At 46.4% G+C, this 25,130-nt stretch overlaps 1 protein-coding gene across 3 annotated transcripts in view; it reads left to right on the forward strand.

The window, feature by feature from the left end:
- ZUP1 (zinc finger containing ubiquitin peptidase 1) overlaps positions 1-25,130 on the forward strand; it is a 705,973-nt gene that overhangs the window by 257,011 nt on the left and 423,832 nt on the right. For all 3 annotated transcript variants that reach the window (XM_069606641.1, XM_069606639.1, XM_069606640.1), the window contains exon 3: positions 2,680-2,795. In XM_069606641.1, coding sequence (XP_069462742.1) covers positions 2,680-2,795 — 116 coding nt within the window. The remainder of the gene's footprint in view (positions 1-2,679; positions 2,796-25,130) is intronic.

Below are 25,130 nucleotides of genomic sequence, written 5' to 3' on the forward strand. Positions count from 1 at the left end.
GAGAATATCTTGTGTCATCAGAACCTTCCGTAATGCAAAGCTTCCCAGTGTGGGCTACATCAGGCTCAGCCGGCCTAAATCTGTCCAGCATTGAACTGAAAATCATTACAGCAGAAGGACGGGTGAGCATAAGTACAGGCCTAGAAGTTTTATTTTGCAGCTTTTTTTGCTGAAAACTTTTTGCCGAAAAAATGCATCACATTGTTTATTTTTTTATTTGGGGTGCCCAAACCCCCATCCCCTATTATTTATTCCCTATACCGTACCCCACCCATTATATGCCCTTACCCCCACCCCCTCTGTATTTTTCGATTTTTTTTCAGGCAATAAAAAATTCAGCAAAAAGTGCAGCGGAAAAAAATAAATGCCTGATGGAGGAACGTTGTACCCACTGTTACATAAGTTAAGATAGCACCAAAGGAACTTGTACACTAGGTGAACATTAAGGCTGGAGTAGTGGATGCTGACTTCAGAGGGGAAGTTCAGGTGATCCTTCCCAATAACGCCATGGACTCATTAAGCCTAGATTTTAAACTTCTTGTTGGCCTCATCATTTGGACCATGTGTTAGAGATTGGAGTGTCTCAGCAGGGATATGGACTTATAAGACTAGGTTAAACTTTGTTTTGGTATTTTCCACTGGAGGTGGAGGACACTAGAAAAATCTGTCACTTATTACTTCTTTCCCAACACTAGGTCATTTGTATTTTCATAGCTGTTTAGGTTTAGGCATCCCTTTTCATTTTTAGTGACTCTTCTAGTTACTATAGGCATTCACCCATACCTTTAAGGCCACATTTATGATAACATTAGTTTGATCACCATTTGTTTGTCTCATGTACCATTGTCTGACCTTCCTACAATTATTGGTTTCCTACATGTGCCCCTCCACCATGCCTGCAGTGGCAAGGAGACATGCTGAACAACTAATTAAAACTGCTTTTTTATTCTTTTTTCCAGATGCAATATTTATTTATTTTATTTTTGCATTTGAAACGCACACAAAACCCTCAGGCATTGAGGCGCTAGTTAAGCACAGGAGAGGGAGGAGGGAGGGGTGGATGCGGAGGGGAGGGGAAAGGCAGTTAGTTACCAAGTACAAGTCAGGTTCACGGATGTCAACAAGAATAAGGCCCAACTTTTCAGTATGTGGCTATCATGGGGTCAATGAAAGAGGCTGGTTTTCAGTTGTCTTCTGAACGGCCAGTAAGATGTCTCTGCACGGAGGTGGGGAGGTAAGTTGTTCCAAAGGCGTCTGGAGCCTCCTGCTCTGGCGCGCCTGAAACGTGGGCTGGTAAGCCTGTAGCTGTAAGAGAGTCTAGTTGCTTGGGATGAGTTGGTCTTGGAGATTCTCTGCGATGGGTATGGGTGGGAGGGTGCAGACTTAGAGAGACAGCGGTGGGTCATGGAAAGAATTTAGAAGTTTATCCTTTCTCTTACTGGAAGCCAGTGAGTCGCTTTTCCATGAGCTGACACCTGACACATGGTCACGTTTATTGAGGCCCATCGCGGCTCGGACGCCATTGCTCTGGATAGTCTGAAGTTTGGTTACGTTACGCTCTGACGTGCCTGTGAGGAGGGAGTTCTGACAGTTCAGCCAGACCTAAAGATAGGTTTAAAAAATCTATTAATTGTAATCTTTTTATCACATGACACAAAAACACCCCTTTAGGATTTTGTTTTATGGTGAAATGCTACCTATTTTCTTTTCAGAGACAAAACCGTGTAGAAGTATTAAAAGTTAACTAATGTATCTGCAACATTGGCTCACCATTGTCGAATCCTGCCACCCACTTTTCCTCCGGTCCACAGGAAATGCAATGTTTATTATCAGATTAATCTCTCAAGCACATGGAAGATGTCACACGGGAAGGGGGGATGCTGTACAGAAAACAAGTTAAAGGACTCATTGAAGCAAGACTGCTAATGTCAGTCTGTAGTGGATTATAGATGTTAGCAACAGGGCACATTTTCTGGGGTGCCAATAGTATTTTGTTTAAGTTAAGAAATAGCACAGCGGCCATTTCACAAGTTAAGGAAAAAAACTACAATGAAAGATGGCACCATGGAAAATGCAAAGGAACAACTTATAGGGCCAATATGTTAGACCTTTTTCCATTTCAATAGGTGACCATCAGATGTGCACAGAGTAAATTGGAGGAAGAGTAAGAGCCAATGGTAGGTGGAGTTGAGAAACAGAGAGGGGAAGAGTGTCCAGTGTCTTAGAATGGACAGGGGATGAAATGGTGCACAGGATGAGTGATGAGTGGGGGGAGTGGAGTACATCATGTAATTGGTGGGAGAATGGTCCGTGTGGAGAGGTGTGGAACAAGGAAGAAGTTAGGAGTCTTCGGGGCTGGTTGGCAGACACTGTTTTGGCTCTAGGAGGGACTCAGATGGCTAGCCCGTAACATGAGGTACGGCCTGTGATCCCAGCTCTTTGATTGGTAAGAGCCATTTAGCATATCACCATACAAGTTGCTAATATTTAATAAACCTCAATTCTGTTAATTTGGCTAATAATAATCTGCTAATATATATTGTTAAATTCTCCCATCAATATTGGTGTTTGCATAATGGTTTTGTCAGGCATCATTCCATTTTTAGTCTGAAACTATTCATACTGAAATAATGATTTCATCAAAAGAAATAATGTTCTCATAATGTAATGGTTTTCCAGATACAGCAGGAAGCTCTAGAGACTTTACATTGGCAAAGCAGCTCCAAGAGGAGGAAAACCAAAAGAGAAGATCTGAAGAATCGAGGAAAGAACAGGAACAGTTTCAAACCTTGCAAGTATGTGCATACAAAAAACTGCAAAGTCACACGTAGGAAACATGTGCATGCCACTAGCAGTGTAAATTAAACAGCAGCATAGTTGGGTAACAATATATATCCATACTGAAAGAAATAATTCCTTCGGATCTGTGTGGGAAGGGGAACCACCTCTGCTAAATATTTCACTGGCATTTAATTTATTCTTTTTTTTCAGACTGTCAGTATTACACGACAAATCCCATTCAATTTCCCAGGACAAGTGAATTAGCCCCCATACTCCCATGCCATATTTCAAAATCCCAATTATCAGTACAAGGAAAATCATTCATATGTTTGAATATAAGACCAGGCACATAGGCATACAAATTCTATAAAAGAAGACCATGTTTGAATCTAGTTTGGGAAACGATTGGACAAAACGGCAGTCATTTTTTTCTCTGAGGCACAAATCTCCCAAATTTTGGACCACCACATGCTCGTACGTGGCCCGAAATAGAATCCTCCAACGTGCCCGGAATATTTTGTCAGCATTCAGTAAATGGGGATATGAGTACAGCTGTATGGCCAGCCATTGCATATACCCCTTTATCTACATTTCCCAGAATGATATCATTGGATGTTGAGCCCCCAATAATCAGTCATATATTGGAGAGAATGGCTTACCAGAAAATATGGATTTTAGGGTAACACCAGACCATTGTGTCCACCTCCCCACAATTCCTCCAACATAATTAGAAATAAGATAGTACTTTTCTGTGCACTTTGGAGGATGGCAGAGCACTGTACATCTGGAGTATTTGTTTTCCATAGACCAAATATAAGTCCAGCTCAGTAGTCTGACCAATCCCCTCTCTCTCTGATCCGACCAGGTTGTGGAGCTTTTAATTAGGGTCCAGTTTACCCAATGATTTATTTAATCCAAATACCTTTTCTTTCAGGATGTCCTTCTTGTATAACAGCTCTAACAGAGACAGCGGGCAGGTGTTAGCTTTTTTTACTCAGAGGCTGGAGATCCAGTGCTGAATCCGAGCATATCTTAATCCATCATTTTCATCTAACTGAAATGTCGTCTTACAGTCCTCATAGATTATACCATTGGAGAGAGCATGGAGACTGCCCCTCTCCCAGGCCTCGAAGGCCTGTCCCTCAAGACCTTGTGTGCAGACTGGGTTCCTCTCGACCTGTGACCGGGAACCCAGTCCTCCCTGGATCCTCCATTGATTCATAACTCTGTACCAATAATGAAGGGTGGCCCTGGTTGAACGGAGGGGCAAAATGTGTAGTGTGCTGCTCCCAGAATTCATAAATGAAAGAGAGGACAAATGGCCTCAAATTAAGGCCTGCTCTATTTCTACCCATCGGGCTGATGCTCCTGCATCCTTTCACACAGAAATATAAGCGATCGGTGCCACCCCATTATCTTCTAACACAGGGCACTGCTAGATCCCTAAAAGGGACCCCAACTCTTAACTTGGTGATTTATTCAGAGTCTTTTACTGGACCATAATAAAGCATACGATAAAGTCTATCTAACGGGCAACTGGGTATCGCCACCAAAAGAGCCAGGCACATGTACAAAAATTACCAGTGCCCAAATGACCTGCTCGAGATTTCCCAACCCTCCCATTTCTTCAGATGTCTATTAAACTCCTGGATTAGTGGATCAAATGTGGCTTTGATGATCCCCTGGTGGAGGCATTCATTTTGATTAATGGCATAGTGTGAGGCGGAAGGGAAACATTGAGGATTTAGCTCAAATATTGTCTCAAGGTCGGCATACCAGTCTGGGGTGTACTGGCGATAGTAAAATTTCACCAACCCCACCCATTGGCCCTGCACAGGGCGGGGTCTGGCCCTGTGCTATCAGAATAGGCGATTCCGGGAGATTGCCGATTTTGCAATTGTTGGCACCAGCCGACAACAGTTGGTGGGCTGAACATTTGGTCAGAGATCGGCATACCAGTCTGGGGTGTACTGGCGGTTGTGAAATCTGACCAACCCCACCCATGCGCCAGGCACTGGGCGGAGGTCCGGGCCTGTGCTACCAGTATAGGTGATTTTGGGAGATTTCCGATTCTGCGACTTTTCCAAAAATAGGAAGTTAGGACACAAGGTTGACATGCCAGTCTGGGTGTACTGGCGATGGTGAAATTTGACCAACCCCACCAATTTGCCCTGCTCAGCGGTGGAGCATGGTCTGGCGCTGTGCTATCAGTATAGGCAATTTTCGGGAGATTGATGATTTTGTGATTTTTCAATAATAGGATGTTATGACTCAAAACATACACAAGGCTTTAGCAGACCCCCAAATGCATTTCAGTTACAGACCCGGGCAATGCTGGGTGGTAACGCTAGTTTACCATAAAGCGAGAAACTTTTTAAAAGTGAAGCGATTTGTTAATTTACTGACATACAAAACAGACATCATCAGCATACAGGGCTAGTTTATGATGGCCTTTGTCTCTGGGGACCTGTTGACAATACCTATATACCCTATTCTTTGAGTGAAGGGCTTCATAGAGAGGGTAGAATGCATGGGCATAAGGAGCATCCCTGACCTAATCCTCTGAAAATAAGTATAGGAGCTGAGAGTGCCCCATTAATCCTCAATTTCGTAATTTGCTTCTGGAAATAAGCCATTACGCAGCAGATAAAAATGGTGCCAAACTACTAGGCCTCAGTGCCTTTTGCATGTATTGCCAATGCAACCTATAAGATACTTTATTCATTTCTAGTGGCAATATGTTTAATGAAATTCACAGGGTGCTGTGAGAAACCAGAGGGTGTCTCACGTATTGATCCCAGGGGATTTGTCATCCAGGTGGCCAGGACACAGCCATCGCTGTTGGATCCAGTTCCTGGGGTGGACCAGTGCGTAATGATCACCTGTGTGAGGGGTCCTCAGGAAGTAGGGTAGGGGCACCCGATGGTGAGACATGGTTTCCCCTTTCCTTTCAGACCTCTTCGCCATCCTACTATGCACGATTTGCTGACTTTCCAACTCCCTCCTCCCTGTTCATGTAAACACTGAGATGAGGAAGAGAGGTTCTGGGAGGATGAAGATTACTGACAGACAACACAGACCACAGACTCTTCCATTTTGACAGCAGACTGTCCCAGTAATGAGGCCAGGCAAAGTCAGGCTGCCCTTTTCAACTACTCATACCTGACTCCACTTTACTCTCCCAGGAAGTATAAAAGGAGGCGCAGGAGAGCGCACTTTGAGCGAGCTGGGGGTGCTGGAAGGTGCCGAGAAGCCAGAGGAAGACCAAGTGAGCTACAGAGATCCTGGGAGACGTGGAGGAGGAGAAAACGGCCCTGGCACTGGCCCTCAGAGTACAGAGGAGGCTGTAGTGTGGAGAGGGAACTGTACCTCCAGAAGGCAAAACCAGGGTCAGCTGGGGTTACCTGGCGGTACCCACAATAGAGCTCTGCCCCTGGACCAAGCAGGCGATCCCAGGTCTTTGAGGGGGAGGTGCCAAGAGTCTGACCTCATTTCAATATCCCCCTTTAACTCCTGCGGCTCCCAAAACCAAAGAATGCCGTTTTGGGGAGCTGTGAAGTGGGAGCAAAAATAACCAGGTGTATTCCGTGACTCGAAGCCCAAAGACATTTTATTTTACTAATTGAAGATGCAAAGAACTTGAAGGGTCCGCGCCTGGCAGAGGGAGATACTTTGAGCAATGCGAGGAGCCAGACGTAAGTCGCAGCGGGAGTGACAGTGAACTGCTGGCCTGCAGGTGAAACCTGATCAAGGCCCTCCTGCATGGCTGAACAAAGCAGGAAGGAGCTGTGGCCGCTGAAGCATCGTCCTTGGCTCGAGAGTATTGGATGCCAGAAAAGCAACTCCATGCAGCTGGTGTGTTGCTGGCATCCTTGCGATACCGGCTGGCATTGAAGAAAAGGCTATGAGCGGCGTTAACATTGTGAACAGATTGAAATATGCTTTGAAGTGAATGAATGGAAGTAGCGAAAGAAAGCAAGAAGGCGAAAGGAACTGACCCTTTGAACTTGTGGCGAGAGATAGATTGTCTCAGAGTGGTCCGGCACCAGAATGTGCCCAGTCAAAGGTCTCTGGTAGGGGCATCTTGTAAAAGCAGTAAAGTGTATGGAAGTGTCACGATCCCCAAAACCTCTTTTGGCAGTATTGGTGGCATCTGGTCTAGGAGGGTGGCTGAGTGGCGCAGTAACAGACTGCTGCCAGTATTTCTCAGCAGTTGCCCCTTCCAAAATGGCCCCCGTGATGGGTCATCCAGTAGGATCCAACATGGCCCCTAGTGGGCCTACAACACAGAGTCCTTGGCGGTTTAGTGATGCTGAATGGGGCCCAGGGCTATATGAACCCCGCCCTGGGCCACACCCAGCGCTTAGCGTTTTCTCCGGCTGGGAAGCAGCGTGATGTTTGCCTGTCACGATCCACCTGAAAACGGACCCGGCGTTTCAAGAATCCAGCAGCTTCAGACTTACCTGATACTCACCGCGAGTCCCCGGGAACAGCTCCGCCATCACGGGATTCAGCAGCGCAGTCGCTCGTCGGCTCCGCCTGCACCACGGGATCCAGAACATGATTCTATTCACCAGCACTCCAGTACACCCACAGCTCCTGCAAAGACCAAGAACACGGGGGTAAGCCAGAGACAATCTACATCTCCCACACCATCATTGAAATTACTTCGGTCCGCTCCTCCCACGCAGCGGGGCTCCGCGGCTACCTTTGTGTGCTACAGCTGCAGGTATTCCGCAGAACTGAAAGAGAACAAGAAATAGGAGTTAAACAAGAGCAAAAGACATTTCTTTGGACCACAGCAGTAAACATGCCTCTGCCAAAACAGTATGCGGGCACTTGGCTTTCACCAACATCACTGGTGCCATAGAGACACTCACGGGTGCCATAGAGACACTCACGGGTGCCATAGAGACACTCACTGGTACCATAGAGACACCAGCGCGGATCAGTGCTCTCTAGCAAGAAGACATTCTCAAGGCAGACAGGTGCGCCGCAGCTGGTCTGGGCCACCGTGACTCGTGAAGGAACTGGGTTAAGATTGCAGAGCTGCCGTGACCCAGTGAAGGAACTGGGATAGGACTGCAGAGGAAGCATTGATGGACTATGCCATAACATACCCAGAGGTTCCCAAGAGATCTCGCAACACCGAGTGACCTGGAACCTTACCCATCAATCCAGACCACCCCCCACTCTCTCTCCACTGGGTGACCAAACCTGCAGTGAGCAGAGTGGAGGGAGTGTTTTGGGCAAGCTACAAGGACCAGTGTTCAGTGCTTAATTAAAAAAAAAATAAGTGCAAGGGCCCAAAAAATCTTGGCCCAATAATGCCGACCCCAGGGCTCGAGGCCGCCGCCCGCAGTGCGCCACGGCCCGGGCCAGTTCAGTGCTAGACCTAGATCGACCCACCACCAGCCCTTCACACTGCTGCATACATGCCAACATTCTGTGACCAAAAATCTGTAGGAATCTTAAAGTTTCAAAAATAGTCTGGCGAGGAGTTAATGATATAGGGCGCATCAGCAGCCCAATGTCATTGAATGAGCCTGCTGCCGCGGGTGCGTTCAATGACAATGAGGTGCCTGCAACCACGCCAGCTCGGGGGAGCCCTGTAAAGGGTGTTTCAGCAGCCAATGAGTGTTAAGCAGCAAAGTTCTGCGATATGCATGTAACACACACAGCACTTGCACAGTTGTACTTCAATAACCCATACCACCTTGCAGCATGGCTTAGATAAGCACTTATCGCATGCATTTGATCACTGTTAAAAGAAGTGACACGTGTTCATGACACACCCTTATGCGCGGTTATGCTATGATTCATTACTATACTTGGTTGTGTTATTTTATTAAATGTATTATGGTATGTTCATTAGCCTTGTGCTGTACTATGTAAGTATGCCGTGCTATGGTACTCTACGCTATACTTCTTTTATTACACTATGGCATGCTGTGCTGGGTCATGTTATGTTATGCTTCGCTATGCTATGCTATTGCTAGGTGACGTTAAGGAATGTTTACTATGGTGTAAACAATACACCTGTGAGCAATCTACTGAATTATTTTCTTAACTTCAAAAAGCTGCACTAGCTTGTCAGATAGCACAGCAAGTTGAGTGCTCATTCTGAATCTGTGCACAGCTTGCTGATGCCGGTTCAAATCCTGTCAGGGCCAACTCAGTCCTTTATCCTTTTGAGGTCGAAGAATTGAGTACCACGCAGTGGGATAATATCAACTTAGATACTTGAGGGTTTGTAGTGCTATATAAAACCATATGTTATTAGATATTATTATTAGAGGGCGCCCGCCGCCCTGACACTGAACCCTGTGTCCCAACCTGCTGCCATGAGGACACCAAGAATGTGACCTCACCACACGTATGTGCATTTTCTGTTCTTTAGCCCGAGGGCACGCTGACAAATCTTAATAAACTGCAATGGGTGTCATGTACTTGTGCGCTGCAATACAAGCAGGCTAAGCAACAATCACGTCAAGATAGCTTATCATTTTATTTATTTATTGCTTGCTTGTTAGGCGAACAATACATAAATCAATAAAATGGCCTGCACTATGCTGGGTCGCAGCTCGGGAACATCTTGAGGCCCCACGTCATGATTTCTTGAGCTGCCTGCACATGCCCAGTGTCAGCCTTCTATGTATGTTTTACTCCGTGGGGAACATTATGAGTATGGTGGTAATGGTAAAAAAAAGTGATATTGTAAATACCACCTGTTTTTTAAATAAGACCTAAATTATGAGTTGGGGTCAAAAGTGATATTTCCTGCCTGGGGACATAGAAAAGTACTGCATGGGGCTAAGATAACGCATATTACCCCATACAGTACTTTCTATGAACCCCTTGCCTGCAGGAAATACTCCATACAATCCCAACTCATAATAAGGCAGTATTTAAAAAAATTGACGGTACTGGAAAAGACACAGAGTATTACCGGTAACATCAGACTCTGACTCGTGAGGTCCTGTGTGATTATCAAGACTACATGGCCTGGTCCTTGTAATTGACCCGGTGCACGCCAGCATTGTATTACTTCTGTAGGGTTGCAAATGGTTGTGAGGGAAATCCGTCCTCTTCGGAGAAGCTCTATGCAGCATTTGTGGTAGTTGCTGTGCAGGGCCCAAGCCCCCACAGATAATACATTGAAATTCACTCTCTTTGTATTGTGGCCACAACCCAATGATATAGCGCAGCTCCCAGTACTACTGCTAATGTTCTTGCAGTGCAGCTCAAAAACAAGTAATGATAACAAACAACATATTGCAGCTCACGCAACCAACCAATATTCACATAGTTGCCAACATGTTCCATTCCAATCTGGTGCCTATCCAGTCTAGGTCTTTTCTTTGCATTCTGGGACTTGTAGTTCTGCTTATCTCTTTATAAAACTCGGACTACAAGTCCCCAAATTTAAAGAAATAACACGGACTGCAATCACCCACAGAGACAAAGTGGAATGGATCATGGTGGCAAATGTGTATTCAGAGCATTGCGGCCTCCAGCAAGTACAAATGAGTTCCACCCCCAGCACACACCAACCAACATCCAAACTCATTGTGAGTCCAAAACGTGGTAATCGTTTTTTGAAACACATACAGCTGGACTCCCAATCCATGCTGCCTGAATTCCCTGGGACACAGATGGAAGGGAAACCGAGGACAACATAATGAGCCCCGTACGTAGCGGCGAGGGACCCCTTGATTACATATAACGGGACTACGTGACGGATGACGCTGTGCCATCCCAATCCCTGGACCCATACTACAAAGACTAAAGAATACATGGCACACACGTCGGAGCAAAGATTGGAGCACCTCACACCAACACCATAGGCAGCACATTAAAAACCCATGTTAGCATTGTATTCAGGATGATAAAGGGTCGGGAAACACCTGCAAAGCAGAGCGCCCCCTTACAGCATGATAAACAAACACGAGTTCCACGGTACCCTTTCATACGATAGTCCGAAAACATCTGGGGTACTCACTTTGACGACAGAAAAACATTTCGGAACTGGAAGAGCCTGTGCTGTGCACAGTAAAAATCAACATAACAGCACTGAAAACAGCACTCCTGGAGGGCACAATACTGGCATCATACCTACACCGTCCTGAATTCCCAAGGGGGAAACTGCGCATTGGGGGACAAGAGCCACATAGTACTGGCAGCAAACACCTGGTAAAAAAACCATGGATGAAGAAATGTATAAAGTCACTTCAGGGTTCAACACTGAGGCAAATGAAAATCACTAGTAAACACCAAACGCCTCTGACTTGAAAGGAGTCGGAGTGCCAAATTACAACAAAACGGAGCCTTCGATGACATCCACACAAATGGCCACTGATGAGAACCGTGACACACATGACTAGAACAATGACAAAGATGCTAGTCCCTCTTTGACTCCTCTTGAACGAAACAATCTCAATCAGACAGTCCTCTGCTTATGTCGTGTCCAACTAACCACCAGGACCAAAGATAGCGATTTGTGGCGCACTTGCTCTCCCTCTCGAAAGGGCTTCCAGACAGACATCTGCCTTTGTATGTGGTGGGGGGGCTACCTCTGTGACTAGAAGCGTGAACACAAGACAGCCAGCCCGGGCGGCGGCGCGGTCTCCTGGTGTCCTCCTGGCTCAGTGACTCCTGAGTCCTGGCTATGGGTGCTCGGTCCTGGCAAGGGCCCAGGCCCAGCCAGGCCCCAGGAGGAGTGTGGACACCACCAGGGGACCGCGCCGGCCCGGCCCGAACCTTGGAATTGTCACACTGCTTAAGTTACACGGTCAGAGAGTGTCCACTTACCCGATTTTGAAGTCGGCTGCTGGTGGGGACGCTCTATCTCCTGTCAGGGCCGGGGGGGGGCAGTGGCAAACTGGCAGGCACTAGTGTGAGTGAAAAAGCAGGGCCCAGCCCCCAGCAACTAGGCCGCACGCAGCAAATCAGTGCAGCAGGCTCTCTCGAAGACCAACGCAATGCCTAGACACGTTCAGTTCACAGTAACTCGTGGAACGAAGGTGGCGCTGCGCTGCCTCCTGTGGCAATAACAACACATCACCATGTCAGTCAGAACAGCCAATGAAAACTGCACATTCTGGTTACTATACAGAATTTATCAAAATACTGCATAGTAACAACAGAATGGTAGTTTTCATTGCCTGTTTGCAACAGTTTGTTGTTGCATTGCTATTGCTGGTCCCCAGGGCTGTCACAGGGGTTGGTGAGGCCCGGGGCAAAACATTTGGTGAGGCCCCCTTACAATTTTTTACACTGGTCCAGCGGTGGCACTGCTGCAAAAAGGAGATGCAAGAAATCTCCCCTTGAGTTTGTGTGAAGGTCACAAATATGCTTTATTACTACAACTGCAATTCAACTACAGCAAAGTTAGATTTCTCTACTGAAGAGAGGTTTATGCCAGACTAACTTTTGTATCATATGCATAAATATATGTAGGGTGGCATGACAGCGTGTGGTGCGTGAGGAGAACCCTGCCCCTGTGCCGCATTAAAACACACATCATACACAGTGACAGATAGATGAGGTAAAGTAGAGACTGGTGAATTTCTGAACTGAAGAGGCTTAAATGTTTGCACCAATTATGCAGGATCGACAGAGCACAGTAAGGGAAAACAAACCAACCAAGGGGCGCTTGAGGGGGTTTCTCACTCCCACGAAAATGTTTGAAACATTGGGTTAAAATGATGCATTTTACAGCACTTTCTTTGCAAATTGGGTAGAAAGCCATACAGTTTGCAATTGGTTTTGTATGGTAGCACATGGAACAACCTAATAGTTGCAAGTCACCAACCTTTGCCCACAACATATGCCAGTATACAAATATATTCATGCTGGTTGTTCCAATGTATGTGCATGCAGGCTGCACCAATATATGCCAGTATTACCATACAAGGACTACCAGCCAGTTAGAATGCCATGCCGCAGAAAGCATGTCCAGGCTGGCTGTGCACCATAAGTGTTATTATTGGCTAGACTTGCCTACATTCAATGTGGTCCAGTTTAGCCCCGTAGCAACACTTATGTTTGCTTTGGTCATGTCTTAACTTGTGGGCTCAGCTTTTAGATTGCCCACGCCTCCAGTGATTAGCATAGTATTATGAAATTAAATAGCCACTGAATTGGGGTGGTACGACTAATGGCCAAAGGGAATATGAAACCGCTATTCAGCTTCCTAGCAGGGCTCAGGGAATTGGCAGGGAAGTGGGAGCAGGACTGGATGAAGATGTGTCCGGGCTGGTGGGGGCCCATTTCATCTTGATGTTGGGGGGGCACCCCTTGCCTTACCATTTGGGAAAATAGGCCAAGGCACTTATGGAGTGCTTAAATCAATAATGAAATCAAAAGAATGCAGAAAGGTGGTTGAAAGCTGCAGTCTATCAGTATGTTTCTGTGTCATAAGACTGCAAATATGGGGCAGCTTCTTGAGGGACCCTTTCAACTGTAAAAGCTGAAAGGCCCAGACACCATCCCTCAGTGGAGAGTCCAACTGCGCAATTATTTTATTGACCCCACTCACAAGCCGCTTTCAAAACTGTCAACTAGCCCCCAAAATGTTGAGGCTGGCTGCGCCCGTGTCTGGCTGACGTACAGAGCCGTAGCAGATGGAACAGGACACAGACGTTAAATGGTGCCTGGGCTTCGCTGTTAATAAAGGTCTTTCAATTAATAAAACATTTCACTTTTAGCACCTGCATTCATATGCATACATTTTTAGGCAATTGAAATCATGATGTGGGGTTAGCGCTTGCATGCAAGGGGAGTGATGAGAAGGCAAGTGGGGACATGGGACACAAGACAACTCATTCTCACACCAGTCCATAAGTGTGACATTTCAGAAATGAAGGAGAGGGTTAACTGCTTGTAACATTGAAGCATCACCAGAATAGTCTCATTTGAATGCACAATTTAGTTAGATGCCCCCCACACAAGTAAGTTAGCCTCTGCCCCATAGCCTCTGAAGTTAGCGCCTCTCCCAACATTTAGGTTTTAGCTCCTCCCCTTGAAATTGTATCCTAGGTGCAACCCTGATGCCATGCCCCCACTTCTAAATTTAGTGGCCCGTTTGCTGATAAATGTAGGAGTTGGGGCTGGCACACACACTCGCATGCAACATTTTTACCTATGCATTCATCCACCAGTCACACAACTCCTTGCATGCACGCATACATAAAAGCAAACAGCATTGACACAAACAAACACCAACATACATGGCCCGGGCACCAAAAATAAGTGGCCCACATTTCCCAAGAGGTCCAGAGGCCCTCAAGAAGACATGCTAACAAAGAACTGAGGATAAAGTTTCCAGAAAACTTCATGAAAACAGGTCACCACTTTCCAGTCCTGGGCTTCCTTTTTTGCAAATCACATGAATCGGCTACTTATGTCTAATTGAAGTTAAAAGACTACAGCTCCGAGAATACATTGTTATTTCATGAAAGCCCAGGACTGGGAAATGGTGTGTGTAGAGTTTGGAGTCATTTTATCCCACCAAACTGATGGACCCTACAAGTGCACTTCAAAATGGAAAGTTGATCAACTGAATACCCAATTTAACAGGTTATTATCATCCACTTTACTGGCTAAATATTATTTCTATAACTTAGGTCCATGTTACAACTGATTATCACAGGGCTCAGAAGTGAGAAGAACAAACAAACAAAAAGGCAAATCTGTGAAGCAATCCTGGGACGTGAAAATACATGGTTAAAAATGGAATCCATTTCTATTTAGCACTTCACATTACAGCAGCTGTCACAAGCACTATTTGAAAATGCAAAATGCAGCTAGTGGACGGGAAATGTTGAAGTAAAACAAACGTTTTTTTTCTAGTTCAACAGACAGCCAAAAGGTGGAGAGAGACTAGCGTTTTAACCCTTCATTGCAAGTTGCCTACAGTACCAATAATGCATGCATGGGCTGCATTTCAGCTCTCGTAGAGCAGCTGTTTATAGAGCTTATACAATTTGAAACATTCTCTTACGTGTATATAAACTCTTAAGGTTTGCTTGCCTTCAGTTTCCCAAGTTTGTCATTTTTATCTCTGAGGCTCCAGTGTCTGTCAGAAGCAGGGTTTGGAGAGCGGCAGGCCTCGCCTGTGACAGGAATCACATCACATGTGAGGGCCCGGAAACTTGATTAATGGCTCGTTGCCATGCAACCTGGGCTGGAGCAGGACTGTATCACTTTTTGAACTCTTAAATGGCACCATGTTTCTTGCAGAGCTGACACGATAGGTGCAGCTCAGCAAGAAATTAACAAAAGTAAAACTTTAATGAAAGACAGCTGGAGGAAAATCGGCCCACAGACATTAGGAGATAAAATCGTCCCATTTAAAGCCAAATTGATTTCGGGAAACGTCCATGGCCTGCAATGATTTATGATGGAAGAGGTGTGGAAGAAGAACAAACAAAACAATTTAAATTGCACTTGAGAGCTGGCCCCCTGATGTTCCAGTGCCCAAAAAAGACTGCCGGTGTTGCCCACCGGCAAACACTTGCACAAATTAAGCACTGCCAGTGTTCGCCAACAGACCGGACCAGTGTTCGCCGACAGACCGGACCAGGCACTCCTGTAGGGCCCCAGAGGTAAGCGTTACAGGAAGTGGTCCTTCACAGGTCAGACGAGAAACCGCGCACATTCGAAAGTCTTTGAACTTGTATACTTACTCAAATTATAAAGAGAGAGGAAAAGCAGGCTTGCGCCTGATTCAGGGGAATCTATCTTTATGAGAGAAAGGAAATTGTGTGAAACAATTGTTAACTCATATGGTCTGAGCCAGGCTTGTGTGTTCTGAAGCAAGGGGATCCGAGCCCGACTGAGGGGGATCCAGGATCTGACCCCGGATGAAGCAGATCCAAAAGGAACGAACATTGTACAAAAGGGGGAATCCGTGCCCGACTGAGGGAGATCCCAATATGAAATAGAAAGAGGAAAAGGTCAGAGCCCGGCTGAGGGAGACCTAGAGAAAAGAACATTGAATCAGTATATTGTTGTGTATAGAATCAGACATTGAAATACCAAGAAACTTAAGGAGAAGTGAAAGGATGCTATGCTTGGAGCTCCTGGTGTGCCTTAGAGACTGCCTCCTTATAACAAGAAGTCAGAGTGTGCTCCAGGTGCTACGCCGTTTTGCCTTGTCCCGTGCTGAAAACGTGGGGAAGGGGAAGTTCATCAGTCCTGAACTACCAAGCTCTGTGGACCTTTCATTTGTTACTCACTGTTTCTTTATACACTTCATCATCCAACACCCTTTTAGTTCTTTAGAGTAAGGTATGGCAATAGATTTATTAGTATAGGCCATCTTTGTTTTGACACAACACCACTAGAACAGCGTTATTTTTATTTGATGGTCGTAGCTTGCTCCCACCTGTAGATTTAGGCTTAGACAGGCGTTTATCAAACCTATTTTCATGAAATTCAATAAACCCCCTTGAACTGTGCTTATTGTGTCTGTCATACTTCTGGTACCATGCTGTCCTTGCAGTGCTCTCTGAGATACTTTCACCCCATAAACGGACACCATCAACACCCTTTCTGTAAAAACAAAACCTGCACCCTTCCTAGATGGCGCATGCCCACCTAAACCAATTGCATCACCACCCTCACTCCCCACTGGCACAACATCATCTTTTGTCTCTCACAGTTATACTATCCCCGCCGCACTCAAAATTGAACAAATCACCCCCCCCCTCATCATAACCAAACTCAACAACACATTACCACAAATAACTTCCTCAACCCCTTCCAACCTGGCTTTTGACCTGTCACAGCACTGAGACTGCAACACCTCATAGCCTCAATGAGGTCCAAAACATCACTGACAAAGGAGACACACCACTACTCGTATTCCTCGGCCATTCTACCACTTTCAACACCATCAACCACACCACTCTCCCCAACATCCTATCCCACAGGATAAAACACTAAGGCACTGTCCTCGACTAGTTCACATCCTTCCACACTGACATAAGACTTCGTCTCCATGCCCCCTTATTGATCTGACTCCACAGCAGTCAATTCTGGGTAGTCGCAAGGTCCCTCCCGGTCTCCACTCCTCTTCAACCTATATGTACAATCCTTTGGAAAGACCCTTAGCAAACACATCATCCATTTCCACCAATACACAGACATGCAAATATACTTCCAAATCTCATGCCCTTCACTACTCCACACTCTTAAAAGCTGTCCCTCCACCATCACCACTGGAATGGAAACCCACTTCCTCAGACTTAAACTTTCCACAACGGAATACCTCCTCATCTGCCTACCCAGCCCCCCAGACACAAACGTGACCTCGCCTCTTGGATGCAAGAACTCGCCACCAACTCTCCACACCGGTCACATCCCTTGGCTTCACCATTGACACCCGCCTTTCCTTCATACATCATTTAACTGCTGTCACTAAAATATTCAGCCTACAACTACAGCTCCTACTAAGGATAAGGCACATGATTCCCTCCTGATAACCTGTGCCCTGCAGTCCAAGCACTGGTTCTGTCCAAACTGGACCCCCCAACAGCTCCCTTGGCCCCCTGCAAGCCATCCAAAATGCAGCAGGGAGACTCCGCCACCTACCCAAACACTCAGTATCACCCCAGCTCTCGCCCAGATCCACTTGCTCCCATTACGCCAGAGAATTGTCGTCAAAGGACTCTGCATTGTATTCCAAGCTATTCAACTCAAAACCCCACATCTTACCTTTATAAAAAGTGAAACCCATCACCCACACAAACACCAGACCAGATAGCCATCATCTTCTACACATTTCACTCTGAAACCAAACATGCACACAAAAACAAGCATCTGCCCAATGGGCACCCACAGCATGAGACATCCAACCACGTCTCATCCATTTCTGAAAGAGGCTCAAAACATATCTTTGCACACATGTAATCTAGTCCCTCCAACTCTCCTGCTATCGCCAGTGTATATCCTAATAATCCTATTCTGAAAATATTTTGTATTCTTCAGTTTCACCTCCCACCTTTTGCACTTTAGAAACTCTGAGTAGGGCAATTCGAGAAATGTGGCCATCCTATCCAGATGAGCCTCCCGACTCACCCGAGATCCAATACATACCCAACTCAGCAGGCAGTAGGGTCATAACGTCCTGTCTGTATAAAACACTGTTGGGAAAATCTGAGGATCCACCCTCAAGGCCGCGGGACGAATGGGCGGAGGTACTAGGGTTGGACATCACTGAGGGCATGTGGAGTAAAATGTGCTTGCACACACGCAAAGTTTCCCTCAACTCCAGATTCAGGTGTATACAATACAAACTCCTCAACAGACTATATTACACACCACACAAAGTGGCGAAATTTGCACACAACCAGTCCCATACCTGCCCGAGATGCAGATCCGAAGAGGCAGACCATGTACACATGTTCTGGTCCTGTAATGCACATAGTGCATTCTGTATAGCAGTGATGGCAGCCCTCTCAGAGATAATCGGGGACCCCGGTGGGTCTCGACCCATTGGCCTTGCTGTTTTGAATCTGGGCGGGGAAGGAAGTGAAAAAAATGTCGACATTTTTTAATGTGAGCACCATGGTGGCCAAAAAATGTATATTGCAGTGTTGGAAGCGCCGATTACCCACTACATTTGAGATGTGGCTGAAGTCCCTCACTTGGACACAGATATGCGAGGAGGAGTACATCAGCTCCCTCCCTATGACCGTCCGCCCCAAAAATGTGTGGACTGAATTTTGCAGGTATCTAAACAACAAAGATGATATCGAAATTGTCTCCACCCCCCCACCAAACTTGCCAGACATTCCTGAGCCCCGAACATTGGAAAATACAACGGGCCGATAGCCCACCCCCCCATTGCGTAATGTTTGAATGTATTGTAAGACCCAATTGTGAATGTGTCACTGCTCTCACACTGTGCATTGTATCTGCTGCTACTTCCTGCCAATAAAGAAAAGTAAAAAAAAAAAAAAAAGAAACTGAGTAGGACTAGTGCTGAACAAAACCTCAGATAAAATAACATTAATAAAGTAAGATCATCTTTTTTCAGTAAGGAAGTAAAGTAGGTGGACTCGTCTCTCTCATATTTCACAAGGCCTTGCCCCATCCTGACCATTTAATTCATAGCATGAGACATCTGTAACTTGTGGCCCAAAAGTCTACTAGCCTTATTCTCCAGGAAATAGAAGAACTGTTAGATTTGCAACAGAGATTCTGAGGTCCTATATACCAAGTGCTCCTCCAGCATGGCCCTTGCCAATCTGTGGGGAATATGTGTTTTCAGTCATCCCTTCCACTTATGTTTGCACTCTTTTTCTCTGACCTCTTCTTCCAAACGCAACCTTATTCTCTCCATGCTCTTTATATATTTGGCTAATTGGCTAATAAACTCTCCTCTCAAAACTGCTTTGAAAGCCTCTCGCCGCACTGCAGGGCTCCACTCCGGGAATCATTCTCACCAAAATAATTATTGATAGCTGACATTACCTTTTCTTCTGTAAAATGGAGTCCCTGCAAATGGCATCATACAGCCTGCAGGAAGGGCATTGGCATCCAGTAAGTCTAGCCACTTTCAGAGAAGCTAATACCAGGGAGTGATCAAACGGTTCCATTACGAGTTCAACATTGGAAATGTATGTCAAACTTCTAGAGGTAATGAGGATTACTCCCAATTCTCAAAGGTTTCTTGCTAGGGTAACTGCATTTCTAAATCTAAATGCAATGGGGGTTGGGGTGAGCGTTTTGTCAACATTAGGGTCCGGAACCAAGTTAAAATCACCACCTATCACGACCGCCCCCCTACATAAGCACTGCAACCCTTGGGAAGAAGCTTGGGAAGGGGCACACCTTGTTTGTCATTTGGCCCATATTTAGACCAGAGGGTCATCTGGTGTACAAATAACTGCACCAAGAGAGATCTCCAGGTGGGGCCTTTCAAAATCCCAGTCATTTTAAAGGGGATCCCAGTTGCTGTAATAATGGCATTCCCACCTCTTTTCTCCTCGCTGAATGCGAAAATGTTTAGAGGGAAGCTTCTATGTCAGAGTAAACTTATCTTTAACACAAATGTGGGTATCCCGCAATATACCAACTAAAGTCCCTGGGTCTTCCAATCAGACATTTTGTGATTATCTGGCAGTCAGTCATTGGTCTGGTTTAACCTAGTACTCCTAGAATAATCATGGCACGTGATTAAGTGTGCAATTGAATTAAGAGAACCATGTAACCCAACCACGTAGAGACCTCAACCCACTTATCACCCAACTTTCCCTTCAATCTGTCCCCAAACCTTGAAGGCCACAAACAAATATCGCTCTTAAGACCAATCTAATCGAGCTCTGTAAACTCCCTGCCTCCCCACATCACCACCCCATGATGAAAGAAATATCTTTAAAAAAAATACTCATCATAACATCCTGAAACCTATTTAGGCAGTGCACAGTCAGGTCAAGCCTAAACCAATACAGCAGCAGAGCAAGTTTCAGGGAATGCATCATGTGTAGCTATGTCCTAAATAATGCTCAAGCTCTGTTCGTCGACTTCTCCATAAGTAGCTATGTGAAACTGAAATTGAGACCAATGCAAACAGTCAGTAGGCCGCCACACAGCCTCAACCATTATTCTTCGGACCACCAGGAACTCTCTGCCTCCCCTCTGCCCCCGTTGCTTTAGTTCCTTTTGTAGTGCTGTTCTCCTTTGCTGTAGTTCAGCTCTCCTGCAGCAATGAGTCTGAGATGGCCTCCAGCGAACACTGTAAATCGCATTAGCATTTTCACTCCTTCAGCGCTTCACCATAACACCACCTTGTGCAGGTACTTACTTTTGAAGAGGAAAGTAGCTGAAAGAACCCATATTTTAGTCAAGCGCCTGTCCATATGTTGACGGGCAGCTTCCATAATTCATTCTTTTACTGTGATGTTGTGGACCCTAGTAAGGGTATCCAGGATTGTGTTGTTCTATTTGCTGTAGTTTAAAATAGACTTGGTTTGCTCTGTCCACTTTGATGGTAGCCTGATCAGACAGACCCAATTAGTGGCAAAACAAGTCCTTGAGATTAGCATCCGCAGCAAGCTTTGGAATCCCACATATAAGGATGTTATTTCGGAGTGGTCTGTTTTCTTTGTCCTCATGTTTTGCCTGCAGAATGGCAGATTGTGCCTCCAGGCGATCCATTCTTTTGGCAACAATTGAGATGTCGTAGCCTTGCTCACAAGTAAGGAACCCAGGGTGGCAACAGTAAAGACAGTCACAAGTGATTACAGTTCAAGGGTGTTGCTGCAGGGTGGGAAAACGCCTAATCTAAACCTAAATCTAAGATGGGAGCAAGCGTCGACCATCAAATGAAAAATAAGACATTACTTGTGGCGTTGTGTCAAAATAAAAGGGCCTATACTTAGAAAAACCTATTGCCAATTCCTTACAACTAATTACAAAAATAGTGTGGGATAAGGGTTCAATTAAGAAAGAAGTGTTCACAAATTAGTCGGGATGTGATTGCCAGTGGTCTCCCTTCCATAAGTTTTTATCACGGGACATGGTGGGACTTTGGAGCAGAGCACACGCTCGGCCTTCCCAGCACGAGCTAACAGTTCCGTATCAGCTAGCAGGTTCTTCGTTGGTTGTGTCTCTTTTCAATAAGTCTCTCGCCTTCGAGGACTGATGCTCTCAACAAACACACACAAAGGTTCTGTTCTATGAACACTTTGGGTGATGGCTTCACCTCTGGGTCCCCCTCTTCTGGGTGCAGACCCCTCAGAAATTGTATACGACAAATCCACAAGACAGTTCCCTTCTCAGTGAACTTTGGGTGACAGCATTCCACCCCTAGATCTCCCTCGGCCGGACTCTGATCCCAGATGACAAGGGAGCCACTTCCCTTCCCCTTGTCTTGCAATTCTTCTTGCTTTCACAAATCTTTTTAAACAGGTTTTCGGGCTTTGTCCCTTTTTGTCAGTTTCCCTCTGGCCGACTTTTCCGATATACACATCATGTACAAATTTTCACCATGCGGGATTCACTTCCCTTCGCTTTCGCAATCATCTGCCGGTCAAAGACTTTCATTGGTACAGAGGATTTTAACAGATCCCTGTATATGACCAGTTTGACCTCTCTTTGCCGCTTACCAAGGCCTTCTGGTTACAGTAGTCTTTACCATTGGGCAATCGCCCCGAGTTTCCTGAGTGAGCACCCGCGTGGTGCTGGACTCCTCTCTTGCTGGTTTTCCCCATCCTTCGTTCCTAATGTTGCTTGCTTTTGAAAGTTCAATTTAGCCCTTGGCTACTTTTCGTTCAATACAGTTCGGTTTCTTATCGACAATACCATCGACTCACCGGCTGTGATGAACCGATTGGCTTTCTTTCTCCTTGGAGTCAAGGTTGGTACCCCAGAGATAAGCGTCTCTCCCTGGCTTGGTAATCAGCGGAGGAGGGTCTTGTATACCGTAGACATCTGCTGCAACACATGCTGGCCTTTGTTCGAGGTCTTATGTTTGTTTGCAGAGGTTTCACGGGCCTGCGTTGGAAAGGGCAAGGTCACGTCTCCTTGTCACCCTCTCAGTATTCGCCGTCTTTCGCCTACTCTTTAACTGCCGTGCTGAGTTAGCCTTTACGTCGTGCGGTCTGCCTTGCTCATCCTGTGCTCTCGTACTCCACCTTTTATCCCCGTGGGGAAGGGAAAGGGCTGCCTGGTGTGTGTGTGGTTCTGGTCAATTGCCTGACTTTGCCGGACCCTTGTATTGGGACAGATCAGGAAAACGGCTCTGGTGTTAGTCCGTTGTCTTTCGTGTTGTGCAAAAGTGTTCGTGTCTGAAAGTATTTTGGAATATCCTATGTGATAGGATGGGGAAAAGGTGTTGAAAGAAGGGGGATAAAGTGTCTCGCCCATCGGTGTCCAACTCCCCAAGGATCCCCCCTCATCCAGGTGATCCTCCCTCACTGGTCCACCCCCAGGAACTGGATCCAATAGCGATGGCCATGTCCTGGCCACGTGCATGACAGATCCCTGGGGACTAGTCAGGGAGACACCTTCAGGTTTCTCACACTTTCCAGAGCGTTTTCCTGCATCAGCCGCTTGTTTGTTTAGTGATGTCATGATCCTGTCTGGTCCCTTGAAAAAAATCCGATATCGGCATACACCAGAAAAGCTTTGCTACCAAACTGGTCTTTTCAAGTTGCAGAAGCCAAGCAGTTTTCTTCACTTTGGAATTTGTCTTCTGTGTCAGGGATTCGTCCCATGGGTAGGTAAAGCATGTGCAGAGCTCTCAAGGGGCCTGACATCAGGTGTAGTTTGCACATCTATTAGGGCTCTCTGTTTGAACCCTGGAACACTGATAAATAAAGCACCATAACCCCAGAAGGCAAATCATGTACATGAATTATTAGTTAATTCTTCGATCATGGCACAATTTGAAAACTCTGCACATACGCTATACACTGTGAAAGTAGGCCTTTAAGGCTAGACGTGTGCATGTTGATAACACATTATTCTTGTTGTGAAAAAGAGCACATTCCAGTATCATCAGTGTATTTATTTTGCACAAATAAATGAATTTCCCTCCACACACACACACTTCTGAAAACATTCTAGCTCCGAAGCACCACCCTGAAAAATAAAACATACACACCTCCTGCAAAGATGGCCCTGTCACAAGGTAAATGATTAACAAACTGTTAAAAATAAATGTAAACTGATAATGTATCATTGTTTACTTAAAACCTGAGATAATACTTCACAGCACAGGTGTTATTAGCTATGTATTGATCCCCAATGTATCAACCCAAGTTGGATGAAATCCAAAATGTGCCCTTCTGGGAGTTGAACATGTGATCTGCAGAATGACTACAGACCCTCATTTGATGGCTGTAGGAGGCATGTGCTGCAGGAAGTGTCGCAGGTACTTTGGTGTATGCAATTATGCTCAGTTGTATTGCTTTGTTTCTGAGGCACCACTTGTCCTGAGGGGGAATGGAGGAGAATCGTGAGTGTATTCATTGAGCTGAATTCACCTGCAGCTCGCCGGGCAGCCCAGCTGCAGGATTGGAATCCTGCCGGTCCATCAAGGCCACAAGTAAGAATCTGCCGGACTGTGTGTGTTTAATCTTTGTTTCGCGCTCCGAGCGCGTGGTTGTGTTTTTCTCCCTCCCGCCTCCCCTTGCAGTCTCCAACCCAGGCCTCCCTATCGCTGACACCTACACTAGTGCCTGCTCTAAGGAAACTCTCACTGACATCCTCTTTTTCGTGCCTTCGCCTCACCTATGGACCCTTCATATGGTCTCTGTGCTCTCTCCTTTTTCCTCTTCTCCCATTAATGGTGGCACCGGTTGGGATGTCCTCTTGGCCCCCTTCCGCTCCTCTAAGGCCATCATTAATGTCTACGCTAATGGGACCGTCTTGGTCCAAGGACCTCAAGCCAACCTTCACCTCTTTGATAGACGCTTCCCACGCCTCATCAACTTCCTTTCCTCTCCTGCTGTCCCCCCTCCTCTGTCCTCGGCTACCTTGCCTCTACCCTCCCTCCCTGCCCCCTCTCGTGCTCCTTCTTCACCTCCTTCTTCTACACCTCAGCAGGGCGTACCCCTCATCTGTATCCCTCCCCGGAAGTCCTTCAAGGATGGCAACCTTCTCCACATTGCCACTCTTAACTCTCGCTCTGCCATCAAGCATTCCTCTGATATCTGTCGCCTTCTTGAGGAACTGGACCTTGACGTCCTCGGTCTCACTGAGACATGGTTCACAGCCAGCTCTGTCACCAGCTTTGACACACTCCTACCTGACAGTTACAAGATCCTCTCCGTGCCCAGGCCCAACCGTGCAGGGGGGGGGTGTTGCCCTTATCTTCCCTGAGTGGATTCCTGCCACTGTCACTCCTACGCAGACCTACTCCTCTTTTGAATGTCTTGTCTGCCGACTCTCTCTCTCTCCTAGCCATTCCCTTACCGTGGCTACTATCTATTGGCCACCTGGTCAAATTTCCTCCTTCCTCTCTGAGTGGGCTGACCTCTCCTCCTCACTCCTGTCCTCAACCACTCAACTCCTCTTTCTTGGTGACTTCAACATCCACCTGGATGCCTCCTGTCCCCCCACTGGACTCTTTCGTGACCTCTGCGACTTTCTCTCACTCTCTATTCTCCCGTCTGGGCCTACTCATTCTGCAGGGCATACTCTTGATGCTCTGATCTCTTCTGACCTTCCCCTCTCCGTCCCTCTCTCCACTCCTCTCTCCTGGAGTGATCACTTTCTCCTATCCTCCCACCTCACCCTTCTACCCCACAGGCAAAGCCACCCTCATCATTGCCACCCACCTACTCGCTCATCCGACCCATGAAGCGTGTGTCAGTTGAGGCTTTCGCCGCCAC

This window comes from Ambystoma mexicanum, chromosome 4p (assembly GCF_040938575.1).
Source record: "Ambystoma mexicanum isolate Mex_15411 chromosome 4p, UKY_AmexF1_1, whole genome shotgun sequence".
Classification (NCBI taxonomy): Eukaryota; Metazoa; Chordata; class Amphibia; order Caudata; family Ambystomatidae; genus Ambystoma; species Ambystoma mexicanum.